The 23,428-nt window shown below is 38.6% G+C and overlaps 1 protein-coding gene across 1 annotated transcript in view; it reads left to right on the forward strand.

Annotated features, from left to right (window-relative positions):
- Positions 1-16: 16 nt before the first annotated feature.
- The window catches only part of SRGAP2 (SLIT-ROBO Rho GTPase activating protein 2), an 85,392-nt gene continuing 61,980 nt past the window's right edge, over positions 17-23,428 (forward strand). Inside the window, exons 1-2 of the mRNA XM_075196155.1 lie at positions 17-156; positions 1,802-2,268. Coding sequence (XP_075052256.1) covers positions 2,202-2,268 — 67 coding nt within the window. The 5' untranslated portion in view covers positions 17-156; positions 1,802-2,201. The remainder of the gene's footprint in view (positions 157-1,801; positions 2,269-23,428) is intronic.

Here is a 23,428-nt window from a genome sequence, read left to right on the forward strand (position 1 = left end):
GGACTGGAGTAGGCGGGGCTAGGGTATTCCATGGGGAATTGTAGTTGCAAAAGGAGATCCCTGTCTGCTCTTTTTATGGATTGAACGGGATCTGAGTGAGGATGAAGAGATTAGATCCTAGATTTATGAAAGAAGAACGTTTACAACTGTAGAAAGGTAAACATCAACATTCTTGTTAATAGCTGATTCTACTTTATGGAAAAGAAAAGGAAAACAGAGATTTAATGGGGTGTGTCAGGCTCCCCTGTGTGCAATGCATCACATAATCTGAGGGAATGCATATAGTGGGTGGGGGAGATCGCACAAGGGAAAAGGTAGTGGAAGATAGGAATGTCTGCTTGTCCTTAGATCCTGTTGCTTGCACACAGCAATAAGTGTATCATGTTTCGGGACTACTTAGGTAGTAGTAATGGTAATGCAGGAGAGAACAAAAGATCCGCTATTCAGATGAGGTTGGTATTAGCATTCCCTGATATTTTGATGACTGATGTATTTTTCAGGATAATCAGATTATTTTCTGACTGTCTTTAATATGTTCAAATTCACAATTATAGCTTTTAGATAAATTATATTTTCCCTTCAAATCTTGTTATCTTTCTGCATGTGAGAACAAGACACATGGAATCCTTGGCTGCTCCCTACTTGCAGTGATCTGGGTCATAGATATTTTGGCAGGGTGGATCAGTACAGGGAGGGATTGTAAAGAATACAGCCCATCCTTACAAAGAAGGGTTGTGAGCAAGTCACCCACTTGCATTCATTAGGCAAGCTCCAGGATGCTTACATTACTATACGTGGAGCCCTAGCATTTTAACCCCTTTGGACCTGGGTTGGAGGATTTACATTCAGTGTGTTTACATACAATTAGCTAATTGGTTGTGCAGTAACATTCACTGCTTTGTTGCAAATCCTAAAATCCAATTTCCTGTCATATTATCTGGTCCCATTGCTCTTTTGAAGTGTAAAGGGATGGAGGGTTTTTCCTTCCTGGCTGACCTCTCTCCTCCTCTTTCCTCTTACTTTATGCCAGAAGGCAGTTCTCTCTCTCTACTTATTTGACTTTTTTTTTTTTCATTGGTTATCCTCCTGCTGAGTTTAATGCTGTCTATGCCCTGTACACCACAACATTCCATGGGTCACATAGCTATTTCTGGAGTTCTTGGGAGGATATAAAATGCAGCCCTTCCTGGATATATGTGCCAAATCTGACAAAAATGCAAACTGCAGGAATCTTTTTTTTTTTATTATTATAATATATTGTCCAAAGCTTGCACAGAGTATCCTCATTGTTTGATACTGCTTTTTTATTGGAGTGGTGCTGTGTATCTGTCTATCTTGAAGCAAAGTATGATGTGGTTAGGCTGCATACATTTATTCATGTATGTCTTCAGCAAGGGAATGCATATGGTTTGCAATAACCCAGTGCAGATTTTAATATAATGACTGCTGTATACTCGGGGGAGGGGAAGCTGATATCTATTAAAGTACAGTTTATGCCAGCATAATATATACAATCTGTGACATTCTATTGAATGATCTATTGTAGTTCAAGATAAAACCTTCAAGTTACATTTCCCCAAGGGCCAGGAATACTATATTATGGAAAATGTGCAACTTTTTCCTTCAGTTTTTACACATAACATCATTTCTTCTGTTCATCTATAATTGGAAGATTATGGTTTTATAGATTTTTTTTTTGTCTGTTTGCACTGACTGTGGTACTGTTACACAATGTAATTTTTCTCTTGATATGTGAATTATATTTTTTCCTTCAATATATATTGCCCTGTTGCATTTCCAGCCTAGAGAATCCCCCTTTCCCCCTCCTATTTGCATCCGAGTCCCTGTCTGTGTGAGATCATTGGTGGAGGTGAAGATAACCATGCAGTTGATTTGGGGAAGGACTTAACACTCTGTACTGTTAATGTCTGCAATCAAGAGGGGACTGCGGGAGCCAGGGCTGCTGCTTAGGATTTGGTGCAGGGAATAAGGCCAAGACTGCTGCATCAAACGTTACTGTGCAGACAGCTGCATGTTGTCTGAAAGACCCGGAGCTTCTCTTACCCCTTACTGGTACAGCCTACAGTGCCTTTACTTCTCCATGGACTGACAGTCAACGGGATCACTAAGAAAACCACATTGATTTACATCTGCAAGATCCATTCTTCAAACCCAGGATTGTAGCAGCCAAGCCAGAGAACATGACATCGCCAGCAAAATTTAAAAAGGATAAAGAGATCATTGCAGAGTATGACACCCAAGTCAAAGGTATTGTATTTATTTTATGCATTTCTTGACATTCTTTGCTGAGTTGGAGATTTTATGGGGTGGATCAGGAATCTGGTGTGTTTTTGATTTAAACAGCAATGTAGAATGGGGATTTGCATACATTTTTTTAAAGGGCTGGGCTGTGGTATGCTAGTCAGCAGGGCCTGAATGTTTTAAAACCTTTTTTTTTTTTTTTTTGCAGTATCTGTTTTAGGAAGCTATTAACCCCTTTCCTGCTAAAAGGAGTTAATGCTAGATTATCTCTGTTGCAATCAATCTTGTGACTACGCTGACATCATTCTTACATATTCTGCATAATGAAGTGTTTGTATTGTATTTTGTGAGGCGGATTTAACCTTTATTTTTCTTCAAGTGTCCAGTTTTATTGAAATATTGATCAAGTCAGAATTACAAGCAGTCAGTTATTAGTTTCTGTGTATAATTCCTTCAGAACTATCACAAAACTGCATACGTTGGCCAAATTTTTTTTTGTTTATTTTTTGGGCTTTCATATCTTCATTATGTGCATTTATGAATGCGTTATTCATTTAGCGACCTAATGGGATTTCATTACAATTACCGGATGCCGAGGATACCTTCAAGAAATAGACTTGTGTCAGGAGTCAGTGTATCATGGCTTTTTCTGTTATAAAAACCTAGTTAAAGGGATACCTCCATGGGGAAATATCTTGAAATATATAGCAGTGCCCTTTAATGTAGAAAAAATAAATGTGAAGTTATTTCTTTCAGTTTATGGATGTGGATTCAGTATGTGTGCAGATCTTTTGTGTCTCTGCAATAGCCTTGGACAGTGATTGGCTCTCATGTGGTGATTGATACCTCTTAGAGCAAAGTTACACTAATGATTTGTTGACTGTGACAAATCATTACCAACAAGTTTCATTTCTTTAGCATAGTGATTTGTATGAAGCCAACTACACTAGGGATTGACTGTGTCTTTACTTTGCAACAATCTATGTGTTGCAGCCTGCTGAATCTATTTTAAAAGCACTTGATAAGTAATCACACCCATCGGAGATGCGATTTATCAGACATATGCAATCAACACAGATATGATTTAATACATAAAAACATACAACACTACTTGTACAAAAATGACATATTGGCCTCGGCCATACTTCAATAATTCAATTAGCATGGATAATGCCACCAACGCTATGGACAACAGTTTCTGCTAATCCGTCACAATGCAGCTACTAATTGTTTTGCAGTACAGAGGTCCAGGTAGTTGGATATGAAAACTGCAGCTTTAGTGTGAACAGTAAAACATTTTTTTTAATAAACAAACTTTATTTATGAAAAATAAATAACAAATACTCCATTCTAAGCAGGGAATTCAATTAGCCTCAATATCCCTCAGAACATCACGGCTGTGTGTTGTTACCGTTACTTCATAAAATCTCCGCTCGTTTTTCCCCGTACCTCTATGGGGCACAAGGAAAAATCTCTGGAGATTTCTGTTAAAAGCTCACACCTACAAAGTTCTGAGGAACATCGCTGCAAATTTAATCCCTCCCTTAGGGGCATATTCAATTGTTGGCGTTACTGCCTAAAGTAACGCGGCGCGTGCACTATTACGGTAATAGTGCAAGTAAATACCGTTATTACGGTACATTTCTCGCTGGATTTCAGCTCGCGGCTCAGGGAGCTGCAAGCTGAAATCCGGCTTAGTATTACCATAATAACGGTAATACTTTTTCCGCGGGCAGAAACCGCCAACAATTGAATATGCCCCTTAGAGTTATTTTATACATACATATAAATCATACACCATTTTAAATTATGGTGCCATATAAATCCACTGAATACATACAGTTGTCATGGATGCAGAGGTGGAGGCGCATGCTCTTATTCCTGTCCCGAGCACCGAGGTCCTGTCCATGTCTAGTTTGCTGTTGATACTGACTAGAGAAACGCAGCACAGACGTGGATTGCTGATATGTGTTGTGTGACCTGTCTGCCTTCTTAAACTAGGTCAGTATTTTTATGTTTTTACCCTTTTAATGTTCACAGAACATAATTTTCAAAATATATAGGAAAGAATTGGATTTTATGTTCATTCGTGTCTGCTTTACATAATATGGGAAAATAAAACCGTATGAGTATGTTTAGATTATGGGTTGTTTATCCTAATTTTTAAGCTTTTGTTTGAGGCATGGGATGGTATTGACTTTCACACATGACAAATATGGAATATTAACATATGATATACACTAATGCTTCTATTACCGTATCTATGATATTGTTCTTTCACATCTTTATTTAGCTATACTCTTAAACACTGACTCCACTCCATTTTACAGAATATTGCATGTCTCGGATGTCCAGACAGCAATAAGGCATTTTTTGTAGAATTGTAGTATTAAACTGTACCTGTCACCTAGCTGCAACAGGCCTCAGTATTGATGTCCACTGGATGTCTATCCAAGATGGATAACTAGGTACATCCTACTCTTACTCTCGAAAGGGCTCCGCAAACAAGAAATGTGCACCCAATTTTGCCGAGGCTTAAAAATCTCAAGAGGCGCACTGTGCAAAGCTGTACATGTCGCATCAAATGTCCAACCCTCCTGTCATTTCAGAACCAGGCAAAGCCATTTTTCCTGGGGCTCTGCCAATTAATTTACTTTACCACCTTTTACTGGGGAGGGGGCTGATTGAGAGGACCAATCACATGCTGCAATCTCTTCTTTTTCTGCTTGTGATTGAACCTCTCGCTCATAAATTTCACTCCTTCCCACAGCAAAGATGAGGGACACATTATTAAAAAAAAATTCCATAGGTGGTAGTGCAGCTTTAACAGGAAATATTTACTTATATATAAATGTATAAAATGCTCTTGTTTATCAATGCTGCAATACATTTTGCAGTGTGTGGTATTATCCATGCGTTTCTGTTTCCGTTGTTGAAAGGATTTTTCAATTAGCAAGTTTCAGTTGTTCAAGTTTTGGAAGTTTATGACACAGCCCGATGAGAAACAGCTTGATTCTGTTGCCAAAATAATGTATAGAAACTGGGTGAGTCCCTTCTGGCAACAGATGTGTTCGAATAATAGTAATACACCCAAGTTACCATGAGTCCAGCTGCACCCATGAGCAGAACACTACACCCCATTCAGATTGACTGGTGAGTGAGGTGCATGCTGGGATGGGATAGAAGGATTAGTAAAATAATGTGTCCACGTATATAAACGATCTAGTTTTTTAATACACTGTCTAAAAAACAGCATACAGAATAAATGGTGATGTAATGTCAACAACAACAACAAAAGTAAGGGACCATGGAGTTCTACTTACAGATGATCTGTTAAGCTGGCATTGGGAGGAGCCAGTAGAATACTTTCTTGCATAGAAAGAGGTATTGGCCACAGATGTAGAAGCAGGTTACATTGGAGGTCACTGGTAAGCCATCACCTCAAGTATTTTGCACAGTACTGGAGGCCATGTCTCCAAGAAGACATCAGAAAAATATAGATAAAAGCAACTAAAATGGTAAATGGTAAAAGTACTTGAACTGAACATGTACAGCTTTAGGGGTCTATTTATCAAGCTTTAAACTAATGCTGTCTCCACATGGTTTAGGCATTTTTAAGTATAGTGGCATTTTAACAAATGCCTAACGCAGGCAATATCTGAGTTATCTCCTGCATCCAAAGTACCGCATAATGCTGCAGTCCCCATAGTTTTCATTGGGGACTACGGTCTGGTTAAATTTTTCCAGCTTCAAGCTTGACCCCGATGACTGATGTCATCTGATGATGGAGTTAGGTATTCAGTCGTATAGGAAGAGCATCGCAGGGGAGGAATCTTTGTATCTCTTTCCAGCAGCCTTCATGCTCTCCCCTGCGTTGATTAACGGAATTGTTCCCTGCACATACGCAGTAAAGACTCCGGGTCAGAACTCTGAGTTGTTGTTAGAACTGATAAGCGGCTATCCCGCCGATGACTCTGATGCGCTCTCCCGACATGACTTTAATGGTAAATCGTTGATACTTGATGGGGAAAAAATGTTAAATAGGCCCCTAAATGAGAGAATGGACTGAGGTGACGTTTATTAATTATTGATGTAGCGCCAATCCGATTACCTATGCTGCACAGAAAATGTGTCATCATTAACATCATGACATGATAGAAACTTTAAACATATCAAAAGGGAAACCACTATGAACGTGGAGTGAAGGAGTCCGAAAGGGAACATAAGGTAGAATTTTTATTTTTTTCTAACTGAAGCTGTGATAGATCCATGGAAATCTCCAGCAGTCGTGCTGGGGACTTGTTCATTAAAAGAGAAAACATGCGACAAACATATTGTTGTTAAAGGTACAATAGAAAATATCAACAAAAAAAAACAAAACCCCCGCAAAAAGTTTTCTGCCACTAAAGTTTGTTTCTATGTAAGTTAATTCATGTAACAGTAGTAAGCAGCAGAATAGGCTTACACAAACCATGTGGGAGGCTAGTATTCTAAATATCTTACTCTACTGAAAACAAATTAACATTGTTCTTTATCTATTCTAAATATCATCTCCTCTTGTGTAGGACAATCAGAACATCCTCACAGCTGCAAGATTCTTACCAATGAAAGACTAGAATTAGGCTTTGATTTATTTATTTTGGCACCCTGCCTAAATGACTACATCCATTCATTGCCCACCCCTTCCCCCTCGCTCTCACTCTCCTTTTTCAAGCAGTAGTTCCTCTGGATCATTTTATTCTAGAAGGAACTGCCAGGGTAATCTATAGCCTTGTTAGTTCCCCATGCAGAAAGGAATCAAGAAGGTTTTTGTTTTGTTTTTTTTATTCAATGACTTTCATTCTGTTTTTCTAAGGGCTAAAAACTGTTGGCCTGAGGTCATGCAGGAGTGGGCTATGGGTACAGCTTCAGACCTCATAAGTTTACAATGACACAATTGTACAAATATAATCAGAGGTAGTATCTCATTGTATAACAATCAGCTCTATCTTCCTACACAATAAATTATGAATATTTTCTCTCCAAGGTAAATAGCTGTGTGATTTTTAGATTTGGGCCTGTAAGATCAGGTAAATAGCCAGAGAACCACATATATCTTGTATATGATTTTGCACTACTGATAACTGTAATGGTTGGAAAGCAGGAAGCCTGGCCTATCGGTACAGACTCTTTTCTGTAAAAAGAAGAGAGCCTTGAGGTGCAATTGCCCTTTTGCCCACCTTACAAGCAGTCCACTGACAGCTACGCACTGGTTTTGCCTTTCACTTATTCCCTGAGGTCAGGCAAATACATATTTGAATGTGAGAAAGAAAGCACATTTATTATTTTATTTTATTTAAAAAGTGTTCAGCTGTTTGTTAAAGACTTCTACTATTCATATAGAGAAAATGATTAACTGCTACAATCAATAAACTACAAGTCAATCTATAGTGAAAGGGCATGATGTAACAGTTCTAGATGTACATCTGTAAGTTCCCATGACAGGACTTAAGATGGCCGACGCTGTAACTTTGTTCTCAACCTCTGAATTATGTTGTCCCCGATTTCAGTTATTTCAGGCTCAGAACAGTGACATTGCAATATACTGTCAGGAAGTCTGATGTGCATAGGAATAACCACCTCTCATATTTACAATCATATCTTGAATATTTATAAGTCCTGCCTGATAAGCTAGCTCCCTTTTATGTAAAGCAATTTGCTGTTTAGGTTAATGGGATTACCCGTCCTCAAATGATTAATATTTTGTGTCTACCTTTTTTAAGATGTTATTTGGTTTTCTGTTTTATTTCAAGTTGTCTACGTTTACCAAGTATAACCATTTAAATGAGTCCAAAAAAAGTGTTTTTGTTTATGTATTTTTTTTATACTTTTGATTCTTAGATGCCTCTTTTTTGATGTTTAGGATTGAAAAAGGCTACACACATATTTATATCAAAATTGCATTTGGTGCAGGAGCAATTTGTGCATCATTTTCCTTTAAATCAAAGATGTCCATCACAGACAGTTATAGCTGCTGCATGACAACTGGATTGTTTTACTTGGATGAAAATACAGATGATGACTGCAAAATATATAAAGGCTTCAGTAATTTTCAAAGGGATAGCCTAAAATGTATGCTCTGTTCTAAAACTATACTGCAATCTAAAATATTCAGCCATATACATTTTAAATGGGTATGTGCTTTTAAGTTACATTTAACATAGTATCTATAATAATGTTATGACGTGCTCTGTGTAATTTTAAATACATTATGAAGAGCTTACTAAAGGGTGGTGTCACACAGGAGCTTTGAATGCAAGCACTTTTCCAGCCAAAAGAACTAGCCCTCAAACCGCTCCATGCAGACACATTGAAGTGATTGGGGAGCGCTTATACCTCTGTCACACGGGAGCTATTACACCCAGAAAACTTTGCAGTGTCTTTAGAGTGTAATAGTTTCGCATTCACCAACCATAGGGCGGTCCTCATAGGGCCTTTTATGATTTTAGAATACTTAATTTCATTCGAATGATACTTGTTACATAAGAGAGCACACGTCCCACATTTAAATTTACTTTATTTGTAATCAAAACTGCTCTAAACCCAGTTCATCCCAATTTAGCTTTTCTCCGCATTGCTTTATGAAATGGACAATGGAAATGAAACAATAAGTAATAGTGCCTGATTTGGTTTTATTTTTAATTGACACTTGCAAAACATGATTACAATATGTATTTTTAATTGCTAGCAATACAGAAAGGTAGGAGAAAGAAAGGAAATTTTTGGTGGGGCCGTATCTACTAAAGGCAGCAAATTGCCTATCCTGACCTTTCCAGGAAGGTTTAATTCAAGGCCCAAGGCTATATCTTTGAATCTGCTTTGCATGCATTGCTTTTACTTTCCAGGTGTTTAATTAGACTACTTTTTTATTTATTTTTGTATTCGTTTATATTACTATATGCAATTGGATTGTAAAACAAGGATCACAGTAATCCATCCTAAAAGGCTTTCTCACCCATAGGTTCAGAACACCTTTTTACACAGACGCTAAGGCCACTGTGGACAGAACTGAAGAAGCTAATTTCTTGTATGGCACATCATCATCATAATCTCCATTTATTTATATAGCGCAACTAATTCCGCAGCGCTGTAAAGAGATCTCACTCACATCAGTCCCTGCCTCATTGGAGCTTACAGTCTAAATTCCCAAACACACAGACTAGGGTCAATTTGTTAGCAGCCAATTAACCTACCGGTATGTTTTTGCAGTGTGGGAGGAAACCTGGAGCACCCAGAGGAAACCCACACAAACACGGGGAGAACATACAAACTCCACACAGATAAGGGCATGAATAGGAATAGAACTCATGACCCCAGTGCTGTGAGGCAGAAGTGCTAACCACTACGCCACCGTGCTGCCCCCAATGTTAAAAATATGAAATCATTGGTGAATGAAATACTACACATAGCTGATGCCTTTTTTTCCCCTCAAAAGTCAAAAGGACAGCTGGCTTTTATTTAAATGTGAAGCTATCATCTGCCTCAAAGCCAAACTATAAACACTGATTTGCCCACAGGATACCCTACCTACCAGCTATATATATATATATATATATATATATATATATATATATATATATATATATATATATATATATATATATATATATATATATATATAAATATTTATTTATTTTTTTAAAAAGTATTTATGCTTTGTTGTAAAAATATTAGATTGCTATGTTTGTTTAACTTTCTTACTATTTGGCACTGAACCATTTAATTTTAGTGGGTTTGTAAACGGACTCTTCATCAAAGGCAAGTTGAGTGCTCAGTAGGGGAGCACAGAATGGTCATTAACCTCTCGGATCATCACCTTTCCCAGATTCCAGACAGGATATTGCTCCCTTGTCTTGCAGCACTGCACTTTAGTTTGTTTCAGTTTACAGTGTGTGGGGTGAGTTTAACAGGAACATTACACGTCGATCGGAATATTCTGTTTACACAATTAAACCGTTTTAAAAGCAAAATATTTAGCATATGACTGATCTTTCTCTTTGACTTACTTATGTAAATTCCGCCATGGATAACTCTGGAATTCCACACACTGCAGGATCATAAACATTTGACATGCCGGATGTAACTTGGGGCCTCATTCATTAATGTGCATGTGAGCAGATCATATTCTCACAGGACTTATGTTTTGGCTATTGTTTCTATTTTCTAATGTCACCTTTTATGTCCCTTCCATTGCATTGTTTCCTGCTGTGGGATTAAATTGAATTTCAGGCTTGTTTCACACATGTGTACTGCATGACAATGGAGAGCAGATCTTTGTGAGTTCTCCCAAAATCCCAGGAAATGTATATCCCAGTGTAAACTGCTTGGAAATACAGACATTTTTAAGGTTTTAAATGATTTCCTATGGTATGCCATGGGGTAGAAATTGAACACACTGTTTGTAGTGTGTATTTCTGGAAAAAATATGTATGTTAGCAGTTATGCATGTTACCCATATCTGTTTAACTTGCATAACTGACCAATATCTTTTAAACTGTCGTCTGACCAATAACTTACTAGTTGAATAGTGAGTTTATGATGGTATCTTTTATATAGTCACAAGCTTCTTTTTCACTGCAAGGAAGCAAATGTGCATAGGTATCGTTGCTGTATGGAGATTCAAACCCAGAGCATAAAAGGTGGTTGGAAAAGAAAAATCAAATTCACTTATTAACTACTGGTATGAAGCATCTCTACAATATTGTGCGTGTGTGTTTTGTCTTTGTTCTGTCTATATATGTTTGTTTAAACTGTGTACTTGAGCTGGCAATGACCTCAGAAATCTCATTTCAAAAGCAACCTTCAGCATTATGTGAAACAGATGTACTATAGGGTGGCTATTTCTCTTGTTCCAGAGCATATGTCTTGTGTACAGTGTCCTATATGATCCGGCCTTTTCAATAATTGTGAGAAATACAGATATTATGAGCAAAGACCACTGACAGAATATCTACGTTAATTGTAGCAATGCAGGGAACATAAGTCTACAATTCCTCTATGTTTAAAAGGATATTTCTGTTCATATTCTTTTTGATTTTAGTATGTGCGAGTTGGTTTTACGGACGACTCATTTTTTATTTATTTTTTCCCTTGAGCTTTATCCATGGCCTCCTCACCACGCGTTGTAAACGGATTTAATCTGCACTCTGTGGGCTGCGGAATATTACCATAATGCTGACCTACTATTTTACACAGTGAAGCCTCTTTATGCTTAATATCAGTCTGTGACAGGCTAGGTGGAACGTTGTCTTGGTAGCCCAGCAGTAAACTAACAAACCGGTATAAAGCCCCATGTGTGACCGTAGTCTGCAGGGTGTGATGTAGCTATGGAGATACCCATTGCATAGGCTTTTTGTTGTCTTTGTCCTTGTGACAGCTGCTGACCTTCTGATGAATGAAAGTCAGAAGGTCAATGACTACTTTACTACTGAAGGGGGTCACATTGGTGTGCACACTGTTCTGCAGATTCAGACAGCTGTGAGTGTGCCAATGTACAAAGCCATTCCATGGCCTACATAACGCTATATCTAGATGTTTGTAATATCAACACACTTTTCTGGGCATGTAGCAGTTGTGCTGTTCTGCAGTGCGACACTACGTCTCCTTCAGTAGAGAAGGAGTTAAGAGATCTTGGGCCTTTTGCCCAGATGCATGATGAATTAAAGGCTGATTAAACAGAAGGCCCTGTGCCCGGGGTCCAGCAGGAATGTGCCTGCTGCTAGCAGGATTCACGCACACACACCACTGGGTTCTCCATGTATGCATTATTGCAATTAACTGGCAACAGTTTCATGCATTAACCCCCTCAAAGTTCATCAGGCAATGGAGGACCTGTGGACCTCTATATATTTCTAGATGCCAAATAAAGAAAGGACACCCACTAGCTCTTTTACCTGTGCCAACTGGCGAAGGGAGCACCCAGACTTGAGCGGGAGTGACTCCACAGGGTAAATGTATCAATATTATTATTATCACCATTTATTTATATAGCACCACTAATTCCGCAGCGCTGTACAGAGAACTCTAACATCAATCCCTGCCCCATTGGGGCTTACAGTCTAAATTCCTTAGCACACACACACACACACACAGACTAGGGTCAATTTGTTTGCAGCCAATTAACCTACCAGTATGTTTTTGGAGTGTGGGAGGCAACTGGAGCACCCGGAGGAAACACACGCAAACACGGGGAGAACATACAAACGCCTCACAGATCAGGCCATAGTCGGGAATTGAACTCATGACCTCAGTGCTGTAAGGCAGAAGTGCTAACCACCGTGCTGGCCAAAGAATATATGCGCATTCTGCAAGTCCCCGATATTCGGCAACTTTGCAGGGCAGTTCTAAAACGGCAATGACATTACAGGCAACTTGGAGAATATGCAGATTGATACATTTACCCCCAGCACTAAGTTAGCACTTGACTCCAGGTATCCCTTACCTGATACTATTTTAACATGGGTACAAATTCTCACATCTGGACAAATATCTTTCTTGTTAAACTCCTTTTTATAAGTTTGCATTTCAGTTTGGTTTTACTTGTTCTATCCTACAGTTCTCACACTTTCTTTTAACCTACTAGATTAGTCTGTTCGGGTTTTTGATATCTTTAAGTTTATTTATGTCTTCTAATCAGCAAAAGTTGGTATATTGGAATTAGGCTTTTCACAGCATTTAGCATATGTATCACTATATCACTATGGGTCTTACATGCAAATACCTTTTTTATTTTTATTTTATTTTTTTAAATCGCTTTATTTGTAAAAGTTTTAAGGTCACATAAAGATGAAACAGGCAAACGGGTATGGCATTGCAAAAATGTTACAGTCCGGGCAGGCAAATATCTTTTAAACACAAACTAAATGTTTTTATTTACAAAATCACCTATTGGCTGTAGCACTTTTAAAATGACTTTGATTACACTGCACAATGTTACAACAGAGGTACACAATAATACAGTGGACATACGTTACAAGCCATCCCCAATATCCTCTGTAGGTATGAGCCTTTAGATGGATGAATTTTTCACTCCTGCCAGCAGATCCAAATGACATGTCACCCCACTTTCAGTGGAGATTGTAGCAGACAGGAGTCAACTCCAGCTTCAAGATTGTTCCTGTTGTTGGTTGTTCCTGAACGGTCCAGTCGGAACCGTAGTCTACAGCTAGTTGAATCGGTTCAAGCCCCTTGGTGTTTCTTTTTGACCAGGGTTGCCTCTGTCTGTAATGTATGCTCACGTCATGTTCTTCCCATGTACTGGTAAGTGACTTTTTTTTTTTTTGGGACAAAATTGATTTTGGTGTGTGTAGTAGACAATTGTAAGTTACACTTGTTCAAGGACAGATGTGCATTATTAAACATTCTCTGTAAAGAGCTGTGGAATATATAGGCGCTCTAGAAACAAGAGGCTAATTATAATAAAATGCTGGAGAATGATTCTAAAGCTGTTCTACTCTCAGCATATACAGCACCTGTTGCATTTGATTACTGCATGAGACAGTGAGAAGGGATGAAAGGAGCCTCTTCCTTTCTAGTAAAACTTTTTTTTTCCTTTTCTTTGATGTGGGGGAGGAGTGTGCTTCTTAGTAGTCCAGCCAGTAACACAACAGACCCTACAACAAAAACAATTATGTAGATCCTGGGGCTTTCCATTGACTCAGTGTGTGTGTGTGTGTGTGTGTGTGTGTGTGTGTGTGTGTTATTCCATTAGAAGTGCCCTCGGATTTCATTCACCATGATTCCCTTGCATATATAAATATATATGTATTTCTTTTGTGCTGAATTTGTGTGTGCCTTCAAATTTTTTTCATCGGACAGGTTTTTTTTGGTGACATACGTTTAAAGTTATATAAAATTAGTACTTGTGCAAGTCTAAATAATAAATATACACCTCGTTTGGGATGACCTAAAAAGTTGTAGATCATCATCCTCATCATCATTTCTTTATATAATGCCAATATATTCCATAGCGCTTTACAATTGGGGACAAACATAGTAAACTAATAAACAAACTGGGTAAAACAGACAAAGAGGTGAGAAGGCCCCGCTCGCAAGCTTACAATCTATGGGATGATGATTTTGCGGCAATATATTGCCTTTGGGATGTTTCTCTTCATGTCCCAGCAATAGTCAGCCAGTATACTGGAACTCCATTTACCTTGGTACCTCTCTTTCATCGTAGAATTCTGCTGATGAAAACACTCGCCATGCTCTTCACTGATAGCCCCAACATTTTCTGGGAAGAAGTCTAGCTGGGAGTCCAAGAAGTGAAGTTTTAAAGAACTGTTGCATCCCATAGCTTTGTATGAACTCACTAGATCACTCACTATATATCATGATCGTTTTCTGATTTCCAAGAAAACAAGAACAGATATTTTTGAATGACAACCAGGCTGCAGTTTCTGAAAATTTTCATCATCCGTTACTCATCTTATTTGTGACCCTATAAAAATGCCTTCTTTCATAAATGCAGCAGAGGTTTTATCAATTATTTTTACAAATTGTTTCATCAGTCCTAGATTAATATGCAGTGGAGGTAAATACACTTTTTCAGTATCCACTAAAGGTTTAGTTAACACATTTTCCTGCCCAGGAATAAGAGATTCACATTTAGACCATTGTTTTCTAATGTAGTGAGACTTCCTGTCCCTGTTGTCCCATTCACACATGAAACAGCAGACTTTAGTGTACCCAAGTTGCAAACCAAGCAATAAAGCAATGACCTCCAAATCACAACAGATATTTCAGTTATATTTTTCATCCTGGATTTTTTCTAACAGCAAATGTATATTTTCATACGTCTGTCATATCAGCGGCATGCGCTACAGGTATTGATAGGAATTCATTGCCGTTATGTAGAAGCTCAGCCTTCAAAGTGAGTTTTGATGAGTCTATGAACAATCGCCACTTATCTGGCCAGTGTTGATGACCAAGAGCCTCCATATATTGTTTGTCTGTCTGTGTATGACAGGCCATAAAGAACACTAAAATATGAAAAAAGAAATGTAACTGCCAAAAACACACTATGCCTGATGGAAAAATTCTAATTACATATTTGAATTCAGAATTTAAAATTACACTAGAGGCACTATTCAGTTTTCTTGTGCAAAAAATCATGTTGACCAGTGTTATTATCCAACCTTTTAGTCTCCACTGCTACTGGGAGTTGGCTGTTTTAGATTCCTTCTATGTTTCACTCTATCTTTTTTTTTTTTTCTTTTTTTCTTTTTTTTTTGTCCTCCTCCTATAATCAGACTAGCACATTGCCTTTTGGCATGTTTCCTTGGCAGCATACTCAGCTGGAGCTCAGCCTGGGGAACTCTCCGGCCCACACCACTCTAGGATTCCTTTAGCCACCAAAAATACTTTTCTATGCTGGCAAGGAAAGTGCTGCTCCCGGCTATTTACAAACATGCATTTGTATCTAATCTCATTAAATGGTCAAGTTGGTGCTCTTGGTCCTTTTTTACCAAACAAAAATGAAAACTATGCTTATTAATAATAATATCCCTGACTTCAAAACATCAAGTTGATGCTTACGTGTCGCTGTGAATTTCAGTGCTGTCCAAGTTTTTATATGAAGAGAAACACATGTATGTAATACCCACATGTTCAAAGGCTGAATACTATTGAAAAATGATATCCTACTGTAGAGTCTATAAAAGTTGTTGAGGGAGCCAGCACTGGTGTAGTCCATTGTAAAATCTAGTCCATTCTTGCTCATAAATATATTTAAGATAAAATAACTATAACATTATATATGGAATAGTAAGGATATTAGAAATCCTGATGCTTATGGCTCATCCGATGATGTGTGAGAAGAGACAGCAGAATAGTGACTGCACAGATGAATGGTCAGTAGCTCGGACCAATGGCCACCTGCGTTATTACATTAAGTTCAGAAAATTATTTGTTCTTAAAGTTCGATGCTTTTGGTCAGGTATACTGTCATTTTTAGGAGGAAATACAGACTGACCATGTTTTTGTGCAGAGTATGAACGCTTTGTTTCAGTCACTGTCCTGGCTCTGTGTGTTGCAGGTAATGTGCTAGTGATTTTGCTGTGTCGGCTCCTCACTTGAGTGTAGATATAGGCCAGGCTTCATTCTGTCTACTCTGCATTTCTGCTTTTGTCTGATGACAATAGCTAGGCTTCGATGTCAAGGGTCTTTTTGTTTTATGTTTTTTGTTTTTTTTAAATTCTTTTTGTATTTTATATTTTTGTTTTCTTTCGAGATTTATTGTGTGTGTGTGTGTGTGTGTGTGTGTGTGTGTTCTGTTTTTTTTTTCCAATCTCTCTAAATAATGTTTTACAATGTCCATATAGTTTTTTTTTCACTGTTTTGGGTGGTGGATTATTGTTCTTCTGATGCTCACCATCTACAATACATTACAATGATATAATAGGGTAACAATTTAAGGGAATTCAAGCAACATTTTAAGTTGGAAGCATTGTGTTGTAGAGCTTACAATCGCTCTTCTCTCTCGCACGCTCTCTCGCTCTCTCTCTCTCGCTCTCTCTCTCGCACGCTCTCTCTCTTGCACGCTCTCGCTATTTCGCTTTTTTCAGTACTCTTTACCTTTTCACCCTGTCCATAGTGAATGTTTCAACCTTCCATTACCAGATTATAGAAACAAGCCTAAAACGACTGCAGCTCGGTGTCGTGACAAATTTTGGGACCATTGGTGCCAGGGGAGGACTGCCCCCCGGGCTGGTCGTCCACAGTACATTTTGGGCCGCCTTGTCAACAGGGGGGCGGAATGCTCGCCCATTACCGCAAGACTACACTAACTATTGACAGAGACCCAGCTCCTCAGCTCTCTGCTCACTGCAGGGCCCTGACGTAAAAAAAAATGACGTTAGGGCGCTGCCAGAACACAGGAGACAAGAGGAGCCGGAACAGAAGCAACAAGAAGACGCTGGAAGAAGTTGCAGAAAGAATAAAGAAGATCAGGAGCATTCAGGTAGTTAAATTACAGGGGGCACTGATGGGAAGAGGAGGCTAGGGTATTTAGACACCATTATATACATGGGAGCCTCAACCTTATTATAAGGCTCCCATGAAATAGGGGTGTGTATATGTATGTGTGTGTTATATATATATATATATATATATATATATATATAATTATTCCATTATAATCAGACGGGTATGTAAAAAAGGGATGGAACATATAATATAAAATGCAATATAAAGGGAGGTTTGTTTTTGTTGCATTATTTATTTTCATTATTTAAGATTTACATTTCTAATAATAAAATTACCGCTGGATTAAGACTAAAATGACCTTTTCTTTTATATTGATAAATATATATTGTACCGAAAACAACCCTTTAAGGATAAGCCGCTACGTATGGGCCTGTGCTGTGTGCTTGCCCCCTGGGCAAGTCTGCCAGCCAGACGCTGATTGGTGTCTAATGTGTCTGGATCTGATGACCATATTAAAAAAAATATTGTCACTAAGAATAGGTTATTACATAATTCAAATTATTTGCAAGAATAAAGTTATTTAACGTAGATCACCGAGTTGCCTGAAAGCCTAGAACAACGAGTCTTTATGTTAATAATTTTCCTCTCCAATTGCAGAGACGAATTAAACCCTTGAAAAATGACAGCTGTTTCTGCTGTGATTTACACACTTTCTTATTCTTTTTTTTTTTTCCTTCCTGTAAAACAGGGAACTGATTTTGGCAGAGAGCTGTTCAGTCAAAACACACCGTTTGTAATTTAAGATATCTTTATTCCAGGCCTCTCTACATTTACAGAGCCCTAAGGACTTGCTGTGCATGACATTTTACAACAGTCAACTTTATACACTCCTAACTTTTTCTACTGCATGTAAAATGACCAGTCTTGCAAGCATCAGGTACACTTTGTGGAACATACAGGTCCAGTCAATCAGAATTCATATTAGAAGAAAATAACCATTTGCTAGTGAGTCTCTTGTGTTCCCATAGAGCTCAGTAGATCTTTCAAGATCCGTGATGTGCTTTGAATTCACTGAAATGGAACAAGCGGTGTACAAAGAAAACCTCATCACAATCCCGCCGCAACATCAACATGTGCAGGCGTAAATATGAACTCAATTGGGTGTGGACATATTGAATAGAATGGGATTTGTTTTTAGATTTGTTTGTATGCATTTTGTGTCCTGTACAAGAAAGAACACTGACTCCACATTCCCTCTCCCCCAACACCCCCCCCATTTGGTGGGTGGAGTAGTAAGAACCGATGGCGGTAGCATATGTCGCACTTGCTTAGTTATTGCTCATTTTTATTGGTTTTTAAAGTACCAAATAAACTTACACTAGTTCATCCACCATGTGCTTACTGCACACCAAATACAACGCTTACCCCTCCCAAATATACCACTCACCCATCTATCAATGCAGTCTACAGCACCTCTTACCCACTACTACTCGCACACCATCCGTCACCCAGTGAAGTCTCCCTCACTCAACACCACTCCCTGGCACCATATCTTACTCACTGTAATTCCCCTAAATACCCACCACGCCCAGACACCCAGCTTCACCGACTGTAATTACCCTTGCCGCCACTATTCTCTGGCACCATATCTCGCCATTGATTGAAAGCCTCTTCACCCACCACTCCTCCCTGATCCCATGACTCTGTAACACCACACCTCCTTTACTGTAATTCCCCTCACGCATCAACAATCACTGAGGCCATACCTTACCCAATGAAAATTCCTTCACCCACCAATACTCCCTAACACTATGGCCCACTGTAATTCCCCCTCACCATCTGAATTACCACTCGCTCACCTCAACTGCCTGACACCAGACCTCAAAAACTTGAAAAAAAATGGTTGAATGTAGTGATGGTGATAGGTGAGATTTAAATTGGACATTTAAAAAAAAATGTTCGCCCATTGTTTTGCCTTAATGGAATATAACCTTTATGGCTTCTCATACAGTTTTACAAATATTTGAGAGACCAATAATGCACACATTATAAATGGACAAATAAATCAGTAGCCGTCTCTAACATAACCAAAAGCAGATTTTGTAAGCCTGTTTTGAAAAATGCTTGTTTGTTTTTAAGCAGAAGTCAATCTTCAGAGCGTTCTATTGTCCAAACAGATTTATTTGTTTTATTGCTGCCTTTGGGTAGGACAACAGTGACATTCTGGCCTGTGCTATAGATACCATTGTATCTACACAGCAGATGTATTTTGTTGCCCTTTAACATGGTAACACAAGTCTGCCTGGACAAGCGAATAATCTGCAGGTGGATTCCCCACTTAAAAAGGATGATTTTGATGGAAAACCAAAATGCACTAGATTAAGGAAAGCTAATTGCTGCCTTATTGTTCTGGGTTATTGCTAATTATTTTTTGTTTTCTTTTTTAAGTTAAACCCTCCGATCTACATATTTTATGTTAAGAAAATAGTTACTAAATGTATTTATAATAACTGTCCTAATTTGGTAGCAATCAGACTAATCAAATAAGGGAAAAAAAAAATTCACATATTCAATTGTATGTTTTTTATGACTGATAACAGCCTGTCTATATATAAATTGTATAGTTCTTTTCAAATATTTTCTCTCACAAAGGTTTGTTTAATATTAGCTTCATTCTAGGTTACTCCCACCCGTGCTGCTTTTTAAGTAAAAGCAGAGCAATCTTGTTATCAGGTCTGGTACCCGGGAAGTGTAAAGGTTGCCATGGCAACCCTCTTCCGCTCTGAAGATGCTCGTCAGCTGAGACTGGAGCATACTGAGGCACAGACACCTATTTGTGATACTGCAGTCACCTCCTATGTGAGCTCAACTTGCCTGGAGTACAAAGATGTGCGCTCCGTTCTCCCTTCCCCCATCAGGAACCCACAGCTTGTGGTAAAACAAAAGCATTCTTGCCAAAATCTTTAAATGACAGAAGATAAATTAAAAAAAATTAGCCTATTATGATTATCACTATCATTACTGTAGTTTATTTGTAAGGCTTCACAGTGCTTCATAGCAGTGGGAAGAGCAAATGTGAAAGCAACGATGTGTGAGAGTTTACTATCTAATGCAATGGTTTATTTATTTATGCTAAAATTGCAAGTTTTGTAGACAGGAGTTTAAGAACTGTTGGATATTGATGCTAATATGGATAAGTGTATATGAAACATGATTATTTAATCGATTGCACCACACTCCTTTTAGTATAGCTCAAATGTCCATTATATTTACCTAGAACCAGTTTCCACTATGCACTCTATGTCCACTGTGTAACCCCCTATGTCCAGATGTCACAACTGCTGAAATACTTTTTTCCCTGGTACCTGCATAAATCAAAGTGTCCAGTTGCTATCCTCTACCTTCTAGTGATTAGGTTATGGCTGCTGTCATAGTAACTAAAATAAGCTGCACTGATATTGATTAACATTGCAGCAATTTCCTATTGGTTATTAGAAGGAATTTAGGCTTATCTGGAGGAGGGGAGTTAATCAAACTATAGATTACAATTGAAATCCTGCCCAGACCCCAGGTTTTCACACATGGATAGGAAGTACCTTGTGTTTCATGTATGAATGAAATCAACCTCTGTCTGCCTTTATTTATGTTCACAATATATATATCTCGTTATTATGCTTTCCTACCTGTCAAATGTCCAGATTCCCGTGGGACAGTCCCAAGGCAGCTGAGAAGGGAGTGGTGTCTCCTGAATTGGATGTGGATTGGGGTGTGAACTAAATTGTCCTTATTTTGTAATCAGGAATGTTGTTGAGCATGTACTGGTGTGAAATGAGCCAACTATCTTGTTTTGTATGCACTTAAGATTTTGACACATTGGAGTGAAAGGCACCCACTGTGGATGGCAATACTTTGCAATCACAAAATATAAAATCATATGGTTTAAGTGTGTTCTATTGTCTTTTCCTAATGCAAAAGTTTAGTTTCTGGGGGACATGTAATTTTAAAGCATTAACAGGCAACCTGATACACATCAGTTGTCGCATATGTGGCCCCCTAACCTACAAAAGATAGTCACAGTACCCTTAGTCTTGGTAATAAGTTAAAACAATACATTTAATCAAAGCAAGAGACACCTATCTGTAATAACATATCAGTAGGCCGTTTAAACAAATGTACAAGCTATAACAAGCAAGTCTGACAATAAAACAGGAAGGAGCTGGGCACCAGTGGTTGTATGGACGGCGGCTTGCAGCCCTTGCTCTGCTTATTGCCCATCACTGTTTTAAAGTGTAGTTTGTAGGCTGCTCCAAATTTCAGCCTGTCAATACAATAGGACAGGGTTTCCCAAACCCAGTCCTCAGGGCTCCCTAACAGTGCAGGTTTTCCATATCTCCTTGCTGGAGCACAGGTGTATTCATTACTGACTGACACATTGTAACAGTTCCACAGGTGGTCCTAAATTATGTCACATGTGATCCAGAAAACCTGCACTGTTAGGGAGCCCTGAGGACTGGGTTTGAGAAACTGCAATAGGGATTAGTGACCTTACGAAGGCCTCAGCGATGTCACTAGCTCCTAGTGAATTGGCAAGATCCATTCTCATGAATATTAGCCAGCCCACAAATATCTGTCTTCCCTGTGAGTAGGGGACAGGTACTCATTAAACCTACCCTTCTCTGCCTCCGTCCTATTCCTGTGTGTGTGGCAGCTTTTTACACATGTAGTTACGAGGAAGTCTGTGCAGATGGTGGTGTGGTCAGCACATTTATCATGTGTTACTAGTTTCCAGAGACATTATCAGCCTTTAAACATTTCTCTCTAAAAAACTCCCTATTATTCAGCACTGAAGGGGATTGTAGTGCGGCACCCAACACTGTACTGTCCATAACGTGCGCCTGCCCAGCGGCAATGTATCCCTGGAAATTAATTTAAAATGGCAGCAACTATGGATCAGATAAATACAGGGTGACACATGAGCGTGGCAAGTCCACGTAGACAGGAGCAGAAGGCAGATACTTAGCAGCTGGTACTTTAACACATGAACAGGTTGAATGGATAAATACAAATGTCCACCCCTCTACCAATTTATATTCATCCTTTCTTATAATGGTCCTTTGATGTATTACTATAGTTGTCATTACTTATCATATGATAGACTACATCAGTGGGATATATATGTTTGACAGTTACATGGGCGGCCGCATACCCTGTACATTGCTTAAATCCCTGTGTTACTATAGTGGGACTATAGACACCTTATTATATTTCCTAGCATACTGTAGTGCTAGGTCTTCCTGCTTCGCGCAGAGAGCTAAGCTGCCTTCAGTGTCTGTAAATCCCGCGATCACAGTGGGATATTAAAGAGTTATAATTAATCCTTCTGAAGCCTTGCTACCTAACTGCACTTGATGTTTGTTTTTTCTTTTAACTAGGTAAATGTTTTATTGAACTTTTTTTTTTTCCATACAAACATAGAACAAAATATTGTCAGTAAGACAAAAATGGAAAAATTGGAAGGGGGGGTGGGGGGGTGGTAGGTCAGACAAGGGGTAGGTAAGTAAATTCTACAGAGCTTAGAATCATTTTCTTACCTATGTAGAAATCCCTCATTCAAAGGGGAAATTTCAATCGGCTGTGTAACTCTCGAAAGTAACGCGGCCTGCTCACTTTTATCATTACTACGGTAATAGTGTGTGTTATTATCGTTAATATGATCATTTCTAATGCTGATTTTTGCTTGCAGCACAGGGAGCCGCGAGCAGAAATCTGGGTTACAATTACCGTATGAACTGTAATAGTGTGCAGGCCGCATTACTTTCAAGAGTAACGCGGCCAATTGAATTCCCCCCAAAGTGTCCTGAAAAAGCATATTTTCACCTTAAGAAAATAAAAAAAATGCAAAACGCATTGGATATATAATGAACCAAAATTTATTCAACTTATATTGCAACTGCCACATTTGGGGATTGTCCTCTGCTTTCCTGCCCCCACAACCTCTAAAGTAAACATATGGGTAGTTAGTAACACAATGAACTGTCTAGGCATGGACAATACTTTTGTATGGCGATTCCATAGCCAAGGTGTGTAAATTGAAAATTTAGCTGTACTCGGCCAGATGTCTTCCCTTTCTTTATTTTCAAAACAGCCCTCTTAGGTCACATTCCCACTCTTGTTTGTGCTGCAGGCATTTGCAGGGTGA

The sequence above is a fragment of the Mixophyes fleayi genome, chromosome 2 (assembly GCF_038048845.1).
Source record: "Mixophyes fleayi isolate aMixFle1 chromosome 2, aMixFle1.hap1, whole genome shotgun sequence".
Classification (NCBI taxonomy): Eukaryota; Metazoa; Chordata; class Amphibia; order Anura; family Limnodynastidae; genus Mixophyes; species Mixophyes fleayi.